Here is a 24,562-nt window from a genome sequence, read left to right as displayed (position 1 = left end):
TTTTATGAAACGCGAGAGAATTGCCGTTTAAAACCCCGTAGGGATTCAAAATGTACGTAATTAGTCCGACTCACGCTTGACTGCACATTTCTAATAGGTTTTCTTGCCATCTATAGGTAACGAACTATTTTGTATAGACCCAGTAGTTTTAAGCTTTAGTCAAAATTTGTTATAGTACAAAGCCCAAAGCAACACGGCAGTGGAAAGTCGTAATCATAGGTGTCTAGAATAATGCTGTCATTGTACATATTGGTATCGCTTGATCCGATCATATTGGTATTGGTTCCGTACCCAAAGGGTAAAACGGGACCCTAATACCAACTATTACTAAGACTCCGCTGTCCGTCCGTCTGTCACCAGGCTGTATCTCGTGATCTGTGATAGCTAGACAGCTGAAATTTTCACAGATGATTTATTTCTGTTGCCGCTATAACAACAAATACTAAAAACAGAATAAAATAAAGATTTAAGTGGGGCTCCAATACAACAAAACAAACGTGATTCTTGACCGAAGTTAAGCAACGTCGGGCGGGGTCAGTACTTGGATGGGTGACCGTTTTTGGTACACACTTTTTAAAAAATTCGCAAACAACTTACGCGTCGGATCCTAACGATTTGATATACTGAACTAACGTGAACTAACGAATATCTATCGATTCTAATTGAAAGAAACCATAAAATCGATTATGGGGCGGTAGCGTGAAGTTGACCGCCCCACTTATGTTATTTTTTTTTAATACGTAATGTAGTCGGATCCTAACGATTTCACATACTGAACTAACATGAACTAACGACTACATATCGATTCCAATTGATAGGAACCATAAATAAAGTTTTGGAGCGGAAGACGGTGTTGGCGCTTTCCCCTACTTTAAAAAATTCGCACACAAGTTATGTGTCGGATCCTAACGATTTAATATACTGAACTAACGTGAACTAACGATGAACTAACGATATAGATATGCCATTTGCGGGCGCTCGATGTGGGGCGGTCAACTTCACGTGAAGCTGACCGCCCCACAGAATTGAAAAAAAAAAATACTTAGAATCGGATCCTAACGATTTAATATACTGAACTAACGTGAACTAACGATTATCTATCGATTCTAATTGATAAAAAACATAAAATCGATTTTGGGGCGGTAGCGTGAAGTTGACCTCCCCTCTTTTGTTTAAAAAAAAAATCGATGTTGTAGTCGGATCCTAACGATTTAATATACTGAACTAACGTGAACTAACGATGAACTAACGACTACATATCGATTCCAATTGATAGGAACCATAAATACGGTTTTAGAGTGGAAGACGGTGCTGGCGCTATCCCCTACTTTAAAAAATTCGCACACAAGTTATGCGTCGGATCCTAACGATTTGATATACTGAACTAACGTGAACTAACGATGAACTAACGATATTGATATGCCATTTGCGGGCGCTCGATATGGGGCGGTCAACTTCACGTGAAGCTGACCGCCCCACAAAATTGAAAAAAAAAATACTTAGAATCGGATCCTAACGATTTAATATACTGAACTAACGTGAACTAACGATTATCTATCGATTCTAATTGATAAAAACCATAAAATCGATTTTGGGGCGGTAGCGTGAAGTTGACCTCCCCACTTATGTTTAAAAAAAAAAATCGATGTTGTAGTCGGATCCTAACGATTTAATATACTGAACTAACGTGAACTAACGATGAACTAACGACTACATATCGATTCCAATTGATAGGAACCATAAATACGGTTTTAGAGTGGAAGACGGTGTTGGCGCTATCCCCTACTTTAAAAAATTCGCACACAAGTTATGCGTCGGATCCTAACGATTTGATATACTGAACTAACGTGAACTAACGATGAACTAACGATATTGATATGCCATTTGCGGGCGCTCGATATGGGGCGGTCAACTTCACGTGAAGCTGACCGCCCCACAAAATTGAAAAAAAAAAAATACTTAGAATCGGATCCTAACGATTTAATATACTGAACTAACGTGAACTAACGATTATCTATCGATTCTAATTGATAAAAACCATAAAATCGATTTTGGGGCGGTTGCGTGAAGTTGACCTCCCCACTTTTGTTTAAAAAAAAAATCAATGTTGTAGTCGGATCCTAACGATTTAATATACTGAACTAACGTGAACTAACGATGAACTAACGACTACATATCGATTCCAATTGATAGGAACCATAAATACGGTTTTAGAGTGGAAGACGGTGTTGGCGCTATCCCCTACTTTAAAAAATTCGCACACAAGTTATGCGTCGGATCCTAACGATTTGATATACTGAACTAACGTGAACTAACGATGAACTAACGATATTGATATGCCATTTGCGGGCGCTCGATATGGGGCGGTCAACTTCACGTGAAGCTGACCGCCCCACAAAATTGAAAAAAAAAAATACTTAGAATCGGATCCTAACGATTTAATATACTGAACTAACGTGAACTAACGATTATCTATCGATTCTAATTGATAAAAACCATAAAATCGATTTTGGGGCGGTTGCGTGAAGTTGACCTCCCCACTTTTGTTTTAAAAAAAAATCGATGTTGTAGTCGGATCCTAACGATTTAATATACTGAACTAACGTGAACTAACGATGAACTAACGATATAGATATGCCATTTGCGGGCGCTCGATGTGGGGCGGTCAACTTCACGAACATATATTTCCTCGTTTTCACTAACTTGTACCTTTCCCAGACATGTGTACGTAATACGTATAACTTATACTTGTTATTTTCGAAATAAACAATAGTGTGTTAGTAAACTCAACAGTGAGAATGTATTTCAGGGGACTTTTCTTTCCTATTGAATTTTTCCACTCTAAAATTTCCTCACATAAAATGAGCAAGACAAAAATAAAACGTATTTTCAACAAAAATAAAACCCTATGTATAACCCTCTCCGTATCTATCCAGATATCGGTGGTTATTTATATGTACCTACATAATTACAAACGTACGTACATACAGTCACCTGCAATAATATGTTACTCTTCGAAGGCCGCAAAAATATGTGACACGCTCTTATGGCTCTACAAATAATATCGTGTCAGACATTTTCGTGACATATTATTGCAGGTGACTGTACACAGGCTTTTTTTTGGACAGAGATAAAAGTGTGGGATAATCATATTCATCACAAGCAACCGTGATAAAGGTGCTTGACCCCTGTCAGGCGTGGCTCACTCCGCGATTTCGTCGCTTTGCTACAGGTAGCTAAAAGTACATCCGTTCCACCCCAATTTTGGGGAAAGCCATAAGCCGCGCGTGGCGCTGTCGCCACCTAGCGGCCATATCTGTGCTGATCGTAACAGGCGCGTTTTGTTAGAGAGTGAGTCTTCTGTACCTAGTACTATTATTTATTCTGTGCCCCTGTATTTACGTTAGCTGCTTAGCACACAATTGTGGTCGCAGCTTTTCATTTCAGGGCATGCCTACAGGCGCCGTGCGCGTTGGTGGGTCTGCCATCTTGTGGCCTGAATCGGAAACAAACATGGACATTCCCTTGCCACTTCACGCCAAAGCAAGTCCTGCCATCTACCGTTCTCGTACGTTTTCTTGTGCATAAAAAATATCTTTTAATGACAGATATAAATACGTTATACCTAAATAACTTTACTTTGGTTATAGAACAGTTTTGAAGCGTTATAACAGAGTATGTGTACAAAATATGAGTCGATTCATTTGTATACCAAAACCAAAGCAAGTATACATCTAACTTCAATTATAAAGCGTATTCAGAGTGTCTAAAATGGTGTGTTTGAACAAAATTTAAATATCTACTCACGTAAAAAAATGGACACTGTTAAAATTAACAGGTCATAAAAGAACCAAACAAAAGAGTGTCGTAAAACAAACCCGAAATAATCTACGGTGGCAGAACAGAAGTTACGACTGCGTAAGGACATAAAAATAATCGTAAAATACGTAATAAATATATATTTGTTATTTAATCCCTTCGTATGAAAACATTACGATATCAAACATTTCCAGAAGGTAGTTTTAATCTGTAAAATAAAAATAAGGAAGAAGGGATTTTGATATGAAATATGGCAGATATCGTTCAACCTCGCCTTATATGGCCCTGACTACAGAACAGAACCCACGGTCAAAGCCATGAGTTGTCATACTGAGTCTACCCTGTTCATAGAAATGGTACACTTTGGCATAAGGTTCTTTTTCCCGCAACCACGCAAGATAACGCCTACAATATACACATTTAAATACATAGTCATATAGATTACCTATTTAAGGCCGTGCATCGAAAAATAACAGGATCTTAGAAAGGTGACAGTGGCTAGCCCCGGAAACAAACAGTAGTGATTTTCGGATATATGTTTCTTGACTATATGATAAGAGATTTCGTAGTAGTCGAAACACGAATGCTTAAAATTTTCTCGATAGAAAATAAATCCAAACTTACGTGTTCATTTTTCGGTTTTAGCTTCGTGCAACTAGAAAACACATCCATATCCAGCACAACCCACCTTACAGCAAAGGTTTTCATCTCGTCTTAACTTTCAAAGAACTAAATATTAACTTATTATCCTTTACCGATGGATTTATTATCGATTTTTGATTTTATGAATTCAACAGCAAACGCCCATTTTACGCAGTTCGGTTTCTCTTTCTGTCATGCGTCAAAGTCATAAATGCATCCTTTATGCCAGTAATGTTAGATGGCCGTCGTGCCTCAAAGAGGTAAGACCTATGTCACTTCGCGCAGCGCTCCGAATTACGTAAAATTTTAATATCCAATAAACGTTGAGTCGTAACGCCATTGAGTAGTAACGGAATCGGAGGTAAACCTATGATGGTGTCTTCTTACAGGCCTATACGTTACGTATGTGTGCGTGTTTGCTAGGCTACGTCATGCTACGTCGAAATCTATACTCTTTGTCAGTTACAACGGGTTAGGAAATTTCGACAGATATTGAAATGTATCGGTAGCTGTTTGGTATTTAGCCATCAGAATCTAACCGTAACTTTTTGCTTTATTTTTGTTTGAAAATAAAATATCTATAAGAATATATTTTTTGCTTTTTTTCTATTGTAATGATAAAAATAAATCTAGTATGTTTCATGCTCAAATAATTTAAAATAATTGAATAAATATTAAAAACTAATTGATATTATTCGTTTTAATTATTATATTATTAAGTTTGTTTGAATAAAATATTTTATTTCAATAATACGAAAAGTTATTATATTTAAGTACCACTAAAAAAAGGTCCCTACTTACAAAAACTCTCTTGCACGGGCCGGGGTTCGAACCCGTGACCTCCGGTTTGAAAGTCGCACGCCACTACAATTTCACATAAGTAATTTACAATGACATGATACCGTGGAAAAAGTGAATATTACAATGTACTGTGTTACTATCATTTTATAGTTTATTTTGGCTTGACAAGGAGGAATGAGAAAAACGTGCAGAGCGAGAGGATTAAATCTCTCTGTCCCTTTCTTAAAGTAGCCAATCCTAATCATGACATCTGTTTTGATATTAATTCTTTGAACATAATTTGTAGATGTTCTTTTTTATATCATCGAGAAAGATTTTTATTAAAAAAATGTGTTGAATTTATGTTTTATTTATGTTTTTTTGGCATAAATTTCATTACTTTTGACAAATTTTGATTGTGATGACAAACGATTTGATGTGATGTGTGAAACGAACCATGTGATCAACGATTTATCTAATAAAAATTCATTTAGTCGAAAAAAATAGTTGTCTACTACCGGGTGGAAAAAAATTATGGGCCCTGGAGGGAAAGTGCCTTAAAACCTTAAGTTTGCTCATTTTACTTAAATGAAACATTATTGTTTTTTAAAGAAACAACTGCATTCAAAGATTTTTGAAGTAAAAACTTCTTTAGCGGCGCTAGGCACTTTTTGAGGTGGGGAAAAAATGATAAACTCGAGACAGCGTAAGGCGATCATGTGACCGTAAGGTTTAGATGGCCAATCATTTAGATGGCATTTAAATCAATAAAGAAAAACTCAATGACATTACATGAAAAAGGTTATAATCTTGTACGGGCTGAAATACGAGGATCTCACAGTATAACTTTATATCACTCAAATATAATTCAATAAAGCTACATCTTGATGAAATCGCTAATAAAAGTGAACTCTAGTACTGGTGAATAAAACTCAAAATATCATGACCAAATATATTTAGATGCGAGGTCTGCAAGGTAACTTTACAATTTCTATTCGAATTTTAAACAATTAACGCTATAAATTTGAATTTCGAATTTTAAACAAGCTCACTGACCAGCAATTTCGGAACCAAAAGTTTTGAATAGAAAGGAGGATGGGTCAATTATACATAGTGCTGCAGACATTTTGGACTAGTCATTGAGTTTTCACTTTTGTCGGCACTCCCGGAATGCAACACGTTGTTTTTTTTAAATTCGCTTAGTCGCGCCCGGGAATCGAACCTACTTTTTCCACACTGTATAAAATAACACAAATGCTTTTCTTCTGGTAACTTAAATGTTCTATCTATCTTGGTGATATGTCAATGCAATCAAATAATCTGAAAAAATAATAATAATCCAATTTATGAATTCCGTTCCTTCAGAAAAATGCGAAATTGTACGTACAATTTTTAGGGATATCGTACTTTTCCCAGAGACAAATTTAGTTGGCTAAGAGACATTTTCACTGATTTGGGGTCTGTACTAAAAATCTAACATAATATGATAAGGACTTAATCGTTTTAAGCTCAAGAGTGAGTTTTCCTAAAGCTTTTTCTAAAAATTATGTCTTTATTAACGTTAGGAGTGCACTGCAGCATGTCAAATGTATACCAAAATGTCAAGGGAGAGAACAATAAATTAAGTTTCAATTCCACTTCCACTCATCAGCAAAGTGATATAAGTATATCAGCAATTTAAAGTTATTTTAGATTACAAAATTAGCGCATCAAAAAAATCAAAGTGCACAGAAAAAAAGTCTCCTGAGTCATAATAAAATTGATGTCTCTTGGGTCACCAGAAAAATCACCAGGGAGAACGATGACCCAAATCACATTTAAAAGAAAATGTAAATTTTGTGTACTACCTACGAACATTTTTAAAAAAACTATGTTTTTATACCATATTAGACCCAGGATAGATCTAATACCTCTTTTCGTACCCCGGATAAAATGGTCGGCGACTAAAAAAGTAACTGAAACGTTACGTTATTAGGTTCACGATGCCGCGTTGTACCCTTGCCTTCGTTGCGATATGTTTGGTAAGTCAGGAGACTTAAAAAATGAGCCATGATTTTGGGACATATTAACAAATATTTTTTTGAATAGGTATATATTAATTTTAGCGGACTTTAATAATTTACCAGTTAAATTAGATGTAAATACCTTTTTAGTTAATCGTTAATATGATATATTAGTAGCAGTAAAACACTTTATTGTACAAAAGAGACACATAAAACATGAAAAAACACACATCCTTCGTATATGTAGAATATATTTTTCACACTTATAAGTAAAAACCAAAACCGATACGCGATTGGGATACGCTCTTTTTGTATGGGATACAAAAAAAATTCTCCTGGGTCACCAAGAAAAAACGACATATTAAAATAATTCAGTTCGTTTTTAAGTTCTAGTCAGATTGACTTTTTGGTTATTTGAGATAAATTACAATAACGCTTAGATTTCAAAAACATGATTTTCTATTTTGTTGCGATCGACCCGGGTAAAAATAGTAAAAATACGGCGAATTTGAACTTTTGTTTGTTGTCGTTGTAAAATGTATTAAAAAATAATGTAGGCACCCCTGACAATTGAAATTCAAAATTATCCAGAAGAAGGGTTCCGTATTTAGGGGATTTATGACGTATTAAAAAAAAACTACTTACTAGATCTTGTTCAAACCAATTTTCGGTGGAAGTTTGCATGGTAATGTACATCATATATTTTTTTTTAGTTTTACATTCTCTTATTTTAGAAGTTACAGGGGGGGGGGGGGACACATTTTACCACTTTGGAAGTGTCTCTCGCGCAAACTATTCAGTTTAGAAAAAAATGATGTTAGAAACCTCAATATCATTTTTGAAGACCTATCCATAGATACCCCACACGTATGGGTTTCATGAAAAAAATTTTTTTGAGTTTCTAAGTATGGGGAACCCCCAAAAAAAATTTTTTTTTCTATTTTTGTGTGAAAATCTTAATGCGGTTCACAGAATACATCTACTTACCAAGTTTCAACAGTATAGTTCTTATAGTTTCGGAAAAAAGTGGCTGTGACATACGGACGGACAGACGGACAGACAGACAGACAGACATGACGAATCTATAAGGGTTCCGTTTTTTGCCATTTGGCTACGGAACCCTAAAAATGAGTGTTTCAAAAAGGCACCCCGTATTCATTACATACCTAAATAATCTCTTATTCAATAAAACATATAATTACTAAACACTGTGATTTATTTCAAATAAATGCAAATCGATCGGATAAAAGATATTAATACCTACCTATACAACAATGAATACGAGTACAGTCAGCTGCAATAATATGTTACACATCGAAGGCCGTTTTGCGGTATAGATCATGTTAGATCTTATTTGTAGAGCCATAAGAGCGTGTCACATATTTTTGCGGCCGTCGAAGAGTAACATATTATTGCAGGTGACTGTACCTATGAAAAATTCGAGGGTTAAAAAGCATTTCAACCAAAGCATTTATAATAATAACGACTATGGACGCCTGCAACCCCAGGGGTATTGTAACCCCATAACAATAAGGTTGAAATTTGCATTTAGTGACCGCAAAGTCAGGTGAGCGTAATCAAGTAAATCTGTTTTCATCATATTTTATCAAAAATAATCTCTTTTCTGTTCTTGTGCTATTTTCTTATTATCAATACTCTTAACTTATATGCTATATACGCTGCTGCTTCTATGCTGTTAACATCTTCCAAAACAACAATAAATATTCAGGTTTATTAATTAATTATTTTATTGTTTGCTATTATGAACAAGTAACAACGCCATCTGTTTTAATTTTTTCCGAATTTAAGTTTCTGGCCGACCGCAGCGACCGCGTATAATGGTAGTTAACTTCTGTAACGTTAGATGGTGCTAAAAGGTCACAGAAACTTCACGTGCGGCGCGAAGCGTTTCCGTGTGTGCGTGTTAGCGGGGAGGGAAGAACTAGCGGGCGTGGTTTACGAATCGCCAGACGCGGCTGCAGTAGGCCCTTAAGTAACGTTGTACTTTTAGATCCCACTCACCTATGAATCGTAGTGGCCCCTGATATCATGAGATACCCAAATCTTGAACAAATAAAACCTACTATTGTTACGTAAGTAGGAAGTTGCCTCGCCTTTATGATGATCTGGGACCCGAATTTCCTACCTATTTAAATCGACTATGAATGCTATTGTTATGATGTTTAAGGAAGTCGTTTATTGCAGAAAACGGCAGTTATCCGTAGCAGTTACCGCACTAGGTCACAGAATAAATAATATGTACTAGGTACAGAAGATTCACTCTCTAACAAAACGTGTCTGTTACGACAGATAAGACCGCTAGGTGGCGATAGCGCGAGCAGGTGTCCATTCCGTAGCGATGTGCGGCAACTACTACGGCTAGACACCAAAATTGGTGTGGTTACTTTGCGGAAATTTGATTAAAACCGAACACCGTGCTGTATTAATTAATTAATTGATTTTCTAATCGGATTATCAAAAGCAAAATAATTGTTAAGGTTCTTTGCCGGTGGTTCGCATATCACTGGTCAAGAGACCAGTACTACATAAGAATGTTATGTCTTATGACTGGTTCTTTCCCTAAGTAATTCACATCACTCAAAATTTGACGTAGGTAGGTATTAAATCATTCGCTACAATAGCTTAGCTCGTGGTTCAGATTTACCTCATCATCATCCTGGCGTCAATCCCGGCTGTGCCCCCGCGCGGGGCGCGAGGACCCGGGGTCCGCCGTGGTTCAGATTTACCTAAAACTAACTAACTACTTTGACTCAGCGATCCAAAGAGAATCTTGGCCTCCGAAACGAGAGTGTGTCATATACCAGATACCGGATCCCTTTGTTTGACATAATTATTGAAAGTCATAATGTAATGATTCTCCGATTATCAGTAGTCATAATTCTGAACCGTTAACTTTTCAGGATTTTCGTAAGGATATCCTATAGATTGCCATAAAACAAACCTAACCTAACAACAATCAAAACATTCAATGATGAAAAGTTACGCGTTTCTGAGAAAAACCAAATTATGACTAACGAAAATGCGGACAAACAATGTATTATGAGTATTATGACTTACAATTTTACGGGAAACATAGAGACCCACCTGATACGTGTACGTTAGGGATTAAGAAACTTCGTAGAGTTGTCACCAATCATTTTATCATTTTATGGTTCACTTATCGGTCACAAGTCTTGCGCTACTGACCTTTAGATTAACACATTGTTTGCGTAGTCCATTGTAAATCGTCGTGGATTTTACTTGACTGTGGGCTTGGTCTTTGTAAATCGTATATTGCCATCGTGTGAGCGCTTCGCATTGACGTATGTCTCAGGACGGGCCACATGGACTAAAAATGGTACTAGTTCAGCGGTGTCACTCACGAATTCGAGCCAATTGTGCAGTCTAACGCAACTAGTTGCGACCAATTGCGTGCGTGATGCGAACTCATCAACCAATCGCGTTGCAGCGGTGTCACACCGCTGTACTGGCCCCATTCATGCCCCATTCTTATTGCCCGTAAGGCTAGTCCTGAGATATACGTCAATGGCTGAATGACTATAGCGATTTTTAGCGCGTATAGGGAGATAATCAAAACGTCAAAGTGTCAGGTGTGCCTGCAACTGTTGTTCTACTTCTATACTGATTGTACATACCTACATGACATATGTCAGTAAAAAATGCATCGATTAAACGCAATGGTACATCCTATTTAAAAAATCCACATAACAGATCAATGAAGAATAAAATTGAAGACAGGATTCTATCAACATAAACATATAGGTATCTAATTTCATAGTGTATTTCCAATTTGCAAAACACTTATCATCTATAGATATTGACTAGGTATTGATTAGCATAACAACACTCAAACCTGTACTTCAAATGACGCGTATTGACTTCCTTATGAAACTTAACACTCAGTTTCATCTTTCAAAGGGCTTCTGAACTACAACAATCTTCTCAATTTCTCAATATTGACAATCGAACTATCGATATTCAAATGATGTTCGTATTGTTATTTTTATCGTTCCTTATGAAACATAACACTTAGTTTCATCTTCCAAAGGCCGTGTCAATGCTAACAGCTAACACAGGTCGACTTTGATCTAAGTTGGAACATCTTTTACCTATAATCTGCTCGCGCATTATACTATACCAATGTAACTACGGTTTCCGATTACTTACAATTGTTACTGATCCCCAGTTCTAGCCATACTGGATACTAGTTCACAACCGAGGGAATCTGTTAACGAATTCGCTGACTTATAGTTATAATTACCAACGTGATCGTGTAAATTACAAGCAATCCTGACGTAACCCTTCTATTGTTTCAGGCATCCGCAGTGAAGTTTCTCGTCGGCTATGGTGCAGCAGTCGACTTCGTTATAAAGAACATGCAACAGCCGCTAGAGAGTTCATGACGAAAACCCAAGGAATTAGAGCAAAGAAAGTGAAGTGATAAGTTATCTTGAAGTTTTCGCTGACCGATAGCAAAGATAGCATTCGCGTCGGTTCTTTCAGTACAGTGAGACGTGTAGTGTTAATGTGACGTGATAGTGTTATAAAATGCGTGTATTGTGGTCGCGGTTAGCAGCGCTAGGATGGTTGGTAGTCGTCGGGTGCCATACGCCCGGCACGGAGCTGGAGTCGGTCCGGTACGGGCCCGGGGACGACCGGTTCACTAGTGACACGTTTACGCAGGCTAACATCAATATATCGTATAAGGATGAACACGGGGAACAGTACTCGGAGACTTCTGAGGTAAGACCTTTTATTTGAATATGACACTACATTAAGTAGTGAGCTTTAGTGAAGGAAAACTTCGTGGGGAAACTTGCATACATCCGCGAAGAAATTCAAAGGTGTATGTGAAGTCCCCATCCCGCCTTTTGCCAGCGTGGGGACTGGGGACTATAGCTCAAAATCTCTTGCGCATGAGAGGAGATTTGTACCCAGTAGACTGTAAATAGACTAACTATAACACAAGGCGAACCCGAACATCCCCACCAACACTTAAGTAGACTTTAGACTCCAATGCGTAGATAAAGGTAAAATAAGAATTACCTACCTATTCACGAAAACCTTATACTTTACAACTTCACAAGATGTTCCTTACTTTACATCAAGTTTTACAAAATTACCAAATCAATTATCACTACATAAGTATAAAACAAAGTCGCTTCCCTGTCTGTCTGTCTGTCTGTATGCTTAGATCTTTAAAACTACGCAACGGATTTTGATGCGGTTTTTTTAATAGATAGAATGATTCAAGAGGAAGGTTTATGTATAATTTGTTAACCCGTGCGAAGCCGGGGCGGGTCGCTAGTAAAGTCATATATCTCTGTTCGTATTTCATTTGCTGTCAGATAGCAGTTGTTATTCTCGTGGCGTTGAGCAAAAACCTACTGAACGAAATTGAAATATTTTGTCAAGAAAATAACTAAATTGGGCTAAAATGGGCTAAACATTAGTTGAACAAAAGCGAAAATTACTCGTGTGATTCCAGTTTTTGCTACATAAATAATGCTATTACGTTGTGTAAAATTATTCCTCGTTTGGTAATATCTCTTTTGGAAACGTTTTCGTAGAGCAATTTGCATTTGAAAATGTACTTTGTATTATTTGTTCAGTTGGTACGTGGTCGTTTTACGCGTATTTGTTATACAAACATACATTTTCAGTTGGGTCTATGTTATCTTTTTACGGTTGTCGTCAAATGTAGGTTATTTGAGGTTTCTTTTCTGTGGACATGATCGCTAACATATATATCCATATTCCATACTAAAAACTCATTTTGCCGAAAGTAGCTCGGTCTGCCTGTCTGTCTGTATGATTATCTGAATATCTGACAGTCGGTATGTCTGCCTGTTACCTCTTCACGCTGTAACCCCTGAATTTATTTGGATGAAATTTGGTGTAGAGATATTAGAGATAATTTGATTTCCATAAAGGACATAGGATAGTTTTTATAACGGAAATCATCTCTTTAGTCGGATAAAATGGCAGATTTCAAAATATATCAAAATCGAATAATTTTACGGTTTAGACTCACTTGTTTTAAGTCACTCGCGCGACATGTTTCGCAGAGCCTAGGTCTCCTTTCTCAAGCACTAACAGCTAGTTATTCAATGTTAGTATGTCTCACAACAGTTTAAATTCGATTATATCAAAATCATAAAAAAATACAATCTTCTTAATTTTCGGACGACGTAGGTACTGAGAAGGTATAACAATCTCAACCAAAGGTTTTACGAAAACTATATTAATAATATTTAACTAGTGATTTCAATAAATTAATGATTCGTATGACGTTTGGAAATCCTTACGCAATCCTTTTATTTTTACCAAAGCACGTCAGTTCGACGTGCTTAATCGACTACTCTACCGTAACGCAAAACTATAAAACAAGTGTACGTAAACGATATCGAATAATTAATTTTCAAGCCTTGTCGACATAGCAACAAAGTAACTAGCTAAAAAGTTACGTATTACAAGTTGTCAGTTCCATTTGTGAATTTAACTTAAATCCGTCCAAGCTATGTGTGGAAGCGCTGTAAACATCAAATTTCTGTAAAAATGTGACGTATAAAGTACTGCCACACTTTTTCCCTGCCTAGTCGGTGCGAAATTATACATTTCTTTGTCTTTTATACATTTATAAGCGATTGATATTTAAAAAAAAATGATGACGGTTTTAAAAAGGCAGGTATTTTATATGAAAAGCCGGGAAATACGATTAATCTCATTTAATTAAAAGGGTCAGTGAGGCGGAGTCAATCAATTATCTATCGTAAAGTACTATGTATAAACACGTAAACACACCAAATTAAGTTACATTCGGGAAGTGAACGGAAGGCGGGCGCGTCTAATCGGTGCTATAATAGAACATAGAATAGCTCTTTAAATAGAATTCAGTTACACTATAAGAGTTAATTAGGTTACGGAAGGTGTGTGTAATCAACTGTATTGCTGTAATCGGTATTCCGAAGTATTTTTCTCCGATGAACACCAATAACCTATCTACAGTATCTACCATATTTGCGTCATTTTTTTTTCGAAAATATGCTAGGTAGACTATGACGACGCTAAGTTTTTATTTGTGCTGACTTGGCAGTCATAATGCATAGGTATGTCGGCGGCCGATCGTAATATCAGCCGGATCGTAAATTTCCAGTGTAGGTAATGTTAATGTTTAGACGGTAGTACTTCACATTAATCCAAAAGATAGGTAAGATAGGTTGGTTAGGTTACTTTAGATGCCCCAAGCGCTAACTGTCCAGAAATAGAAGCCCCGCTTAGCGGGGCTCCGTCGACTCAGATACGAGACAATTATTTTCACGTTTCACGATATGCCTCGGAATTATATATCGTACATAGGAGTCTAATATTCTTGACGTAGCACTGCGTATGAACACTTAGTGTGCGATCGGCGGCTGCCTTTATGAGATGATCACTATAAGATACAGTATTTTATAATTAATCATGTACAGTCACCATCAGATATATCGGAGCGGCCGAGGTGCTCAAAATATCTGAACACGCACTCTAGCGCCTTGATAATAGAGGCCTTGGCCGCTCCGATATATCTGATGGCGACTGTAGCCTGTAGCAGGGATCGGAACCGGTTTTTTGCAAAAACTTAGAAACAACCATATTTTTCGAATTATTTCTCAGTTGTGTTTTTAGGTTACGACTTCGTATTATTAGATTGGCCAATTAGAAATGAAGTAATTAGCAAAGAACGAAAAAATACCGTTTCCGTTCCCATACAAAAAATACCGGTATCCGATCCCTGGCCTGTAGTACCTACGTAGGCCTTCCCTCAGGAAGATGCGACGGTATGAAGTATAACAATTATTTTTTGCTGGCCGGTTTCAGCTAGGTATCTAAGTACTGCGAGGCTGCGGGCTGACGAACTTCAGGGACACATTTACAATAGTAGTAACATTCCATTCACTATGTCGGGTCGAGTGACTTCTATGTATGCAGATCTCGAGTGATTAGATAAGGTAGCAAAAGTAACCTTATATCTAAGCGTTAAGGCGCCTTTTGCCAAGTCGTAAATATTCATAGAATTTTCACGGTTTTACATATTTTCCATGTCAACGAACTTCAAGGTTAGTTTTAGGCAAACTTTTGTTTTATTTGCCCTTTAAAATATGCGAAAACAAACCTTGATTATTATTCACGGCGCTATTGTATTCAAATATTTTTTGGTTTCAATATTAGTTAACAGCATTTTCAAGATTTAAGACACATTTTGTTGCCTACTAACCAACAATCTTGAATACTAAAAAACCGCAATCAGCTACGACGAGTTACCTATGACATATGAAGTGTTTGTTAGTGGCTGTATAGTTATATAACTATGCCAAATGGAAAACTAAGACTTATTCGGATTAGTCCAGAATATGGACTCTAGATTCCTCACGATGTTTTCCAATCCCGAGCAAGTCGATGTTTTTTTTACTTTAAAGGTAAAATCCTGTTAACAAATATATATATATACAGTACACACTAATATAATATATTATAAATACACTAAATGATTTGCCGTTTGTTCTGAGCCGAGTACGTAATAAGATCAGACAATGCCACCTTCGTGAACAAGAGGCCAAATCAAACTTACATTTTGACATCAAATTGATGTCATTATGTTCTCATTCGCCCGTGCGTCTCACCTGCGTCAATATATGTACGGAAAAGGACGAGCGATGCACGCCTGAATGATAACTAAATGAGATCATTAGATATCAATTTGATGTCAAAGTGTACGTTCGGTTCGAATTGACCCCCAGAATTAACTTCCTAGACCAATATGAAGTTGTGTGCTGTTTGGTGTTTCGACGCCGGTTTTTACAACAACTAGTGTTGTTTCGTATACACTCGTCGAATCGTAAACAGTCGTTATCGCCGTCTATTGTTCCAGTTTTAATAATTTTATTGTGTTTATGCGTGTTAAGCTGCCTACACACTTGCGTTTAGTTTTGAATTTAACAGTTTGTTTATAAAAAGTCATTTACCGAAGATACTATCTGTTATCTGAGCAACGAAATTAATCTTTTTCTTTTGATATAATTTACGTTATAATACTGAAATAGATGTGTTAGATTTACGGCAAATTGTATCACTTTATTATTAGCATCAGTGTGTCAGACCGTGCCAGTAGCGTGTTGTTGACTAAGTATAGGATCAGTGATATTTTTAACTTGACACAAACACGAATATTTTATTAGTCTCCGTGGCATATAACTGTTTGAAAACATTTACTTTTACAAACTTGTTTTGCCGTCATTTAATGTTACATGTAATTTTATAAATAAATAATAATAGTTTTGATTTCACTGAAAAAAATTCTATGTCAGCTTTCGTAGTGAAAACAGCAAAAACTGAGGGCCTACCGCGAATATCGAAAAAACGAAAATCAACAATTTCGTTATCTATGCAAGTGCAAGAATGGTGAGACTGGCGAGTCAATTACTGAAATTTCAATTTTCGCGACAGCCTTCTAAACTTTTGGAACGAAGTTCCTTATCGGATAATTGGCGGATGGGGGCTAGGCGAAAAAAAGTGTCCGATTTTGCCGTCACAGACCATAATACTATTGCGAAATATGTAAATGAGACTAATGAGAATGAAAATGAGTATGAGGATGACGGACACGGACACAAAGAACAACATAACTGTATAACATAGCATGAACATGAACACGTCACGAGCCTTTCTTTGACTTCGTTCCAACCGAGTGTTCCACGACACTCACATTTTTTTTAGTTTTGGTCCGCTCCGCCCCATTTGTTTGTCTATTTTCAAAGTCAGATGGCAATGTGAATGCATCTTACACGTCTACCAGACCGACCGTGACTCATTCATGTCATCAACATTGCAACTATGCATGCACATTCAATGCATGCTGGTGCATAGTTAGTGCACAAAGACCTATCTTATTAGTACACTATTGTACTTGTACCCTGTATGGAATATACAATTAAACATGACTATACCTCGCGTCCAATGATGATCCCTATGACAGTCCGTTTTTATATGGAGTAACTGTCAACTTCAAGTTCACCGATCGCATCAAAAACACTGTACTACGTTCCAAAACTCAAGTAGCTGAAGTGGCTGAAACATGGGCTTAAAAGCTTGTTACATCATCTGTAACAACAGACCGGATCAATGACATCAAGGTCGGCGCTTTAAGTGCTAGTTGCACCATCCGCGTCCTGCGATCCTCAAGTGCAACAGTCACAATATGACCGGACTTCGACACAAAAATAGCCACCATCTTTTTCGCCGTGCTTCGAGAGCGAACACCCTTGGTTGGCTTCAGCTCGTTGTCATATTATCCAAACTTGTGACTGCTTTTTATTTTCAGGTTCGTGTGCATGTATCCACGTTTCACTACCCAATACGATATAAAAAATTTCGTTTGAAGTTCCATCGTTGAACCTTCATTTTTTCAACACCAAACTGACGCGGGCCGTCTTTGGTTCTTCGGCAAGTAAGTGGGATCCGACGGGAAAATATTTTTCTTACGCAAAGTTCTGTTTGCATGATTGTTTGGATTTCACTCATTCAAATCCCCAAACATGACAGAATTTCACGATATGTGACACGTCGAACTATCTCAGTCAGGTTCCGCACTGCGTCGACGTTTTCTTGAGTGACCGCAGATTTTGACCGACCTTCACGCACATCATCACTAAAATTCACACGACGTCGTTGGAATTCAAAAAACCAGCGATAAATGGTCGTCTTTGATGTAACTTCCTCCCTAAATACAGAAGTCATCAGATCTAAGTTTTATTTTTGTGATAAACCACTTTTAAAATCGTAAAATATCATCGCTCTTAAATTTTCCCGTGTTTGTTCCATTTTATCAACGGCCAGTCCGCTTTGAAAACAAATAAAAAAAAAGTGTGTAGTTTATTTTATCAAACTGCCAGTTGAGTTGAGTTAGCAGACCTCTACGATTATAAAAAGGATGAATTTGAATCATAATTGTATAATTAAATAGGCGATTCCCGAATCTTTCAGTGCAAGCCTATAAATCGTGATCTACAGCAAGCACTTCGGTTTGGTAAACGTTTTGGACCTAAGAGGTACGATAAGGTGGAAACCAAGACTTATCATTATCCATTAAAGGTCGCTTGCTCCTTGTTAAAATTTGTACTAATGTCCCTTTTCACAGAAACCGATACAAATAGGGCTCGCGGCGTTGATCTGATTGTCAGCGTTGCATGACATAACAAATGATGGCCATGTTTGATCCGGTCTGTTTGTTACATGAACCAAGTTGACATGCAATTTGCAATTGACATTTGCACGCCGTACGTCTATTCGAGACGTTTTTATGGAAGCTCGTGACATAGCCGTAATGTGTCCAGTGCGTCGTTTGTCCAAGATTTAATGACAGCGTTTTACACAAAAATAAAACGCTAATTAAATAACTTACCATATTCGGAACCTAAAGTAATATATTGAGAGTGGCAACACTGTAGTTAGTCGTATTGTCCTTTTCTAGCATATACGTCCATCTCTCTCCCACACCCCCACCACTTCAGGCAGTTGCGTTTGACAATTTTGACAGTTAGAAACAAACGCAAATTACCTCATTGTCTCAAAATTATACATATTTACACCAGGCAGGATTAAAACTTTAGGTTCCGAATATGGTAAGTTATTTAATTAGCGTTTTATTTTTGTGTAAAACGCTGTCATTAAACAACTGTACCGATATTCGGAACCTAAAGTAATATATTGAGACGTGTTTGTTATCGCCTGGTGGTGGGAAGACGCCAAGCCAATGTGATTATACATGTACTTACATATTATGTATATGTAATATTATTATATTAGGAGTGTTTAATTAATTAATTAATTATGTAGTACACCCTTTATTTTAATACATGTGAGGAGAGAGGTATTTAGTAAAGCATACAATTTTATATACCATTATATTATGATACTAACTTTCCATTTTATATACGTATTTAATGTAGGTACTTATAAATTTTCAACGAAAATAAGTGAGTCACCACAAGGGTGCTATAGTACTTAATTATATGTATGTGAGACTATGTAAAAGAAGGTAAGTCAGTCTACTCTTCAGGGAGCATACAACATCTGTGATATGGAGTGATGTAATTAAAATATGAAAAGATAAAAATCATAAAGTACTCGAGTAGTTTTTATTTATAACTCCCAATTATTGACAAATTTGATAATAATTATCTAGTAAGGTAAGCAGTTGCAGGATATAACAAGGACAAGACCTTTCTTATTTCCAGAATCCCTCAGGATTAAGTAGACGAATATTTTAAATATTCGTTATATCACTATCACTACCCACAAAGTTAATATTGGGTAGGTACTTAATAAAATATCATAGGGAATACTTTTAATGATTTTACTGAATTCTTTTAATGACTGTGAGCCAGTGTGAGCTATTTATTTGGTTATAGCTATAAAATGCATTTAATCGTTTGTACGCTTTACTAACGCGAACGCGAGCTAATGGACCTAAACAAACCTTACTTAAAATTGTGAAGGTTACTTTGAGAGCTTAAGCCATATCATAATACTCATGTGGGCACTAGTTACGACGCTTTTTGGTGCTCTTGGCGTTCAAATGGTAAATGTAGAATTGCCACAGAGCTTTATCAATGATATTTGTATAGGTGCTGCTCATTCTGCTTATGTTCATGTTTAGCTATCATCAAGTGACCTTAATTGTACTCATTATTGTCTATATATGCAGTATGAGTAGTTTACCTTATCTGGTGCCTACTAGTAGACATAAACTTGATTGTTTCTGAACGCTAAAGTGGCTTAATTTATGTAAACCATTCATAGACATAGCTTAATTCTGAATATTCAGTCTTCTCTTTCCAGATTAAGAATAAGGTACTTAATTCGAAACCTTAGCTCATCGCATATGTGTTTTTAACCAAAATGAACATTTGTGTTTATTTTGTGATTTTACATTATTTGCAATAACTGTGCGGAACCATGGGGTCCCCGACCTTTTGCCGGGCACCCGTGGGCCCAAAGCCAACAGCGCAGATGCCGTTTAAGAGGAACCTCTATTTTATCCAATGCTAGGGTCAACACTTTGTCGAATATATTTGATATTTATGTATATTTATCCTCCTTATGACCTAAGGGTAGGTAATTGTAACTTTTTGATATCAAATATACGCAGAATAGTCAATTATTTTGTATTCTGAAGTGCATATAATATTACTGGATTTGGGCCAGTGTGCTTTTGTATACTATATCTCTGGCCTACTATATAGGCTAGTCTATTAACATCCCGCCTCCTGGAAGGCAGTATACAGACTTCTTAGATATATTCACGGTAGTGCTAAGAGTGTGGACCTGGTTTTCCGACACTTGACTGCATGAGATTATTTTTTCAGGTCTCGAGCAAGAAGGGTGCCTAGATAGGTTGAGGTCCTCAACTTGTGGATTTGGTAGGAGCAAGACACAGACGGGGTGTAAATTAGTTAATCCACCATGTTTCAAGAGATTCATGTGCATTCATGCCTTCAGGTTACACTGTAGAGACAGACTAACACTTTGGCAGAGTTTTGCTAACATACTTAAATGATTGCATTTGTTTGGGTGTACAATTACATGTTCCACACCAAAAACATAATTATTTATATATTTCAATCTATTTTTGAAAGGTTTGCGTTTCAAAATAGCTTCGCCTTTTCGCAAGGCGTGCTCCTGTTCCCCTATTTTATTGTGCAAAGCGAACAGTATCACAATGCTATAATTTTGTATAAATTGAGAACTAGAGGGTCATGCCCTAGACGTGACCGCCCAGAAACTGTGCTAGAACCGTTCGTACAAACCATTCAGTCACTATTTTTAAAAACCTTTTGTAGTGGGTACATTCCACGGTCTTAAATTTATTAAACGTGTAGTATCAAACTATGACAAGTCATGATAAGTGAAATAAGTGACAACAGTATCTGGTCCGTGCATAGAAGCACTTACCCTTGAGGTTAGGGCATGGGTAGTTTATTATAAACTTAATCCGTGCATAGGAGCACTTACGATACAGGTGGTTTAAAACTTCCAGGGTCACAATACAGACACAAGGGTGTAAAATACATAATTCATAAACGCCCGTTAGGCCAGTTTTGTATATTTTATTTCAAACATGCTTGTGCAGCACCGCCAGCACTTGATAATTTTTCTAATATACCATGGCAGTCAGGGATATAATAATTATGTAAAAAGGTAGGTAACCTTGGTCATGTCGTGTACATAGGTAGGTACTCGTAAACATGTTAACTGAAAGACAAGTGCTCTCCAGCCAAATATAATTTATGCAACTGTGAGCTGCTCTTACATTGGGATCATATGTATTTATTTCTAGTCTGTCATATTGTAGCAGGCCTAGACTTCAAAGGTTTGTAGATGTTTATAGGGCCGTTAAACGGACCCTTTGTACACCTTGAGCAGGCTGTTTGTTTCACACCATGGGTAATATATATTGTAAACATAGCTTATTTCAGAATGGAATCGTAAGCTCTGTCGTGTCGTGAGCTTACCGAGCCTGATTTAATTAGAGTCCACAGATTGTATGGACCTTGGAGGATTGACTACTCCTTATTCTAATTATCAATATTCTGCCTGGGCTTATAGTCGAAATTAGGTGACTAAATCTCTTAGTATTATCTATGCCACCCAAGTTATGAGGCTTAGCGTCTCCAGACCACAATTTTATATTAGGGTGCAAAGATTTTTTCCATCTTTAAAATAAAAATGAGTCGAGATAGGCCTGGAATCTTAGGTTTTTATTTTACCTATTATAATTTTAAATGTAGTAGTTTTTAAGGTTTTTTTTATTATTGTATTTTTTGACATGTGCCGTTAAAGTATGTAAAAATTTACTTCTCTCTGTAGTGAAATGTATAATGTCTTTGAGAAAATAAAGTTATAATTCTTATAATTTTAGAAATGTTATGTAAATGGAAAGCAGTTTTCACTTTTACCACAGTTAATTAGCCCAATTTCGGGTTTAGCCAATAGGGTGTTCGGGACCCTTGAAATAGATTGGTAAACAAAAATGAAAACTCTAATAACGAAGCCTTGCCTATTTCGACTGATTTTTACCCAAAACATTATTTTAAACCATTTTTACATTCTCTAAAAAGAGATATTTACAACTTAATCTTTGTAATATTTTTGTGATTGTGGTCTACTCGCACGCCTGTGTTATGACCATATCATTTATATTTCTGTGAATATGTCTGACGTGCCTTGCGCAGGCTTACATAGGTTATAATATCATCATCAATAACTTGACGTCAGTTTGTGAACGAATCAAAGATTCTTTTGGCACACCTTACGCAGGTGTAAACATGGCAGCCTTGCGCAGGTTTAGATAGGTACATAATATATTGGTTTCATCACAAATAACTTGACGTTAGTTTGTGAACGAATCAAAGATTCTTTTGGCACACCTTACGCAGGTGTAAACATGGCAGCCTTGCGCAGGTTTAGATAGGTACATAATATATTGGTTTCATCACAAATAACTTGACGTTAGTTTGTGAACGAATAAAAGATTCTCTTAGGCGCACCTTAGCAGGTGGAACCATAACAAACGTAAGTTTAAGAATAAGTATCATTCAAATCAAATACCCTGAGTTTATGGGTAATATTCCCTAAGTTGCGGGTTCCTTGCTCGACAAGGTGAAAGGCTTTACGCCGGCTTTAACAGGCACTTTTAGAAAGTGTCATTCACGGTGACGCGCAGATTTGCCAAAACTAAACTTTAACTCTACAGTTAACTAATATAATTTGACAATATGAACCAAACCATGCGTCTTCGTCAATGAATCAATCTAAAGATTCCCGTATCGTTAATGCCCTTCCATGTCACAGGCTTCCGATTTTATTTGAAACGTTTAATTTAAGTGTACTATTTATGTAGGTAGGTAAGTAGGCTTAAGAATTGACCCTCTTGTATGTAGTTACGTATAGAATTAATAATCAAGTTATTCAAATTCAAAATAACACAAGCACATATAGCACCTACATGCAAGAGTTCTTTTCCTTAACCTTTAAAGCTGTAAGTACCTGCTAAGTTATATATTTAAGTAGGTACCTACCTACATAAATCAAAGATCTAGTTGGAGAGATATAAGTTGATAGATACTAGGGCTCGCGGTCGAGTCCGTGTTTCGTTTACACGTTTCGAATACCCGTTTCCGAATAACACGTACACGGTTTTCTGGCCCGTTCCGCACGTGTAATTAAGAAACGTGTAATTAAGATCCGTTCCCACGGATAAACGGGTATTCGAAGAAACGGATCTTATTTACCCGTGGCTCCGGACACGTCCTTGACGAGTAGCGAAGGAACGAACCGGCGTAGGTACTTAAGAGCTACAAATGAATAGACAAAAGATTCATGAGGAGTTTCTGTCATATTTAACCTTATTTCGTGGTTCATAGAGTCGAAATTCAATAAACGGTTTACAAAACCCTTTTCTGAGCAGGTAGTTTTTGCTTGCAATGTTGTAATACGAGTAGAAAATTAGAAATACAGTAGGTACCTATACCTACATGCTACTATCAAAATAGTATAAAACTTCAAATACTAATACTTTATGGTTTATTATATAACTTGATAGCAATAAATATAAAGTGCTAGTAATACAAAATAAAAGCAATAAAGAGTATAAAGAGAAGACTGTACGATAAAAACTGGCCATGCATGATCTGGTAATACATACAATATTCTTATCAATTGCACATTATTAAACAGTCCTTATATTTTTAATAATCTGTAGATATAAGTCCTATAAGTATAATTATAATTAAAATTCAATCAATTGTCAATCATATTACTGATATTACCTACAATGTATGTGTGAGTTTTCTCGAATAGGTATATTTTATCGAATAAATATTCTGTCAATAAGAAATGTATATTTTTTAATCGTATTATTTTTTAACTTACGTAAGCCAGGCATCTAGGTATTAAGTATTATAGTAAACCATGATAAATAATCAATATGTATCTGCCGCTGCATTTGTTACAATTTCTTGTGTAGACGTGTTCTCCTTATTACACCGACATAAAGTTTATAATTGGTTGTGGCAGTTCTGATAATGGTTTGGGAACCTACTTGTTTTCGGCGATATCAGACAAAAGGGTATTGGAAAACAACACGTTCTAATGAATGGAACACCAGCGGCCGGCATTTATTACCTGAACACTCGTGTGAAAGTGACCCAAGTGAACATGAATGATTACCAATTTTGAGATCTATCTTAATGTTCTTA

The 24,562-nt window shown here is 36.6% G+C and overlaps 2 protein-coding genes across 2 annotated transcripts in view; both read left to right on the top strand.

The window, feature by feature from the left end:
- LOC134654741 (uncharacterized protein K02A2.6-like) overlaps positions 1-11,668 on the top strand; it is a 30,784-nt gene extending 19,116 nt beyond the window's left edge. The window contains exon 3 of the mRNA XM_063510212.1: positions 11,582-11,668. Within this exon, the coding sequence (XP_063366282.1) occupies positions 11,582-11,668 (87 nt within the window). The remainder of the gene's footprint in view (positions 1-11,581) is intronic.
- Positions 11,582-24,562, top strand: part of LOC134654622 (E3 ubiquitin-protein ligase goliath-like) — a 60,535-nt gene continuing 47,554 nt past the window's right edge. The window contains exon 1 of the mRNA XM_063510089.1: positions 11,582-12,008. Coding sequence (XP_063366159.1) covers positions 11,814-12,008 — 195 coding nt within the window. The 5' untranslated portion in view covers positions 11,582-11,813. The remainder of the gene's footprint in view (positions 12,009-24,562) is intronic.

Source organism: Cydia amplana, chromosome 15 (assembly GCF_948474715.1).
Source record: "Cydia amplana chromosome 15, ilCydAmpl1.1, whole genome shotgun sequence".
Classification (NCBI taxonomy): domain Eukaryota; kingdom Metazoa; phylum Arthropoda; class Insecta; order Lepidoptera; family Tortricidae; genus Cydia; species Cydia amplana.
This window is presented reverse-complemented; position numbering and strand designations above follow the sequence as displayed.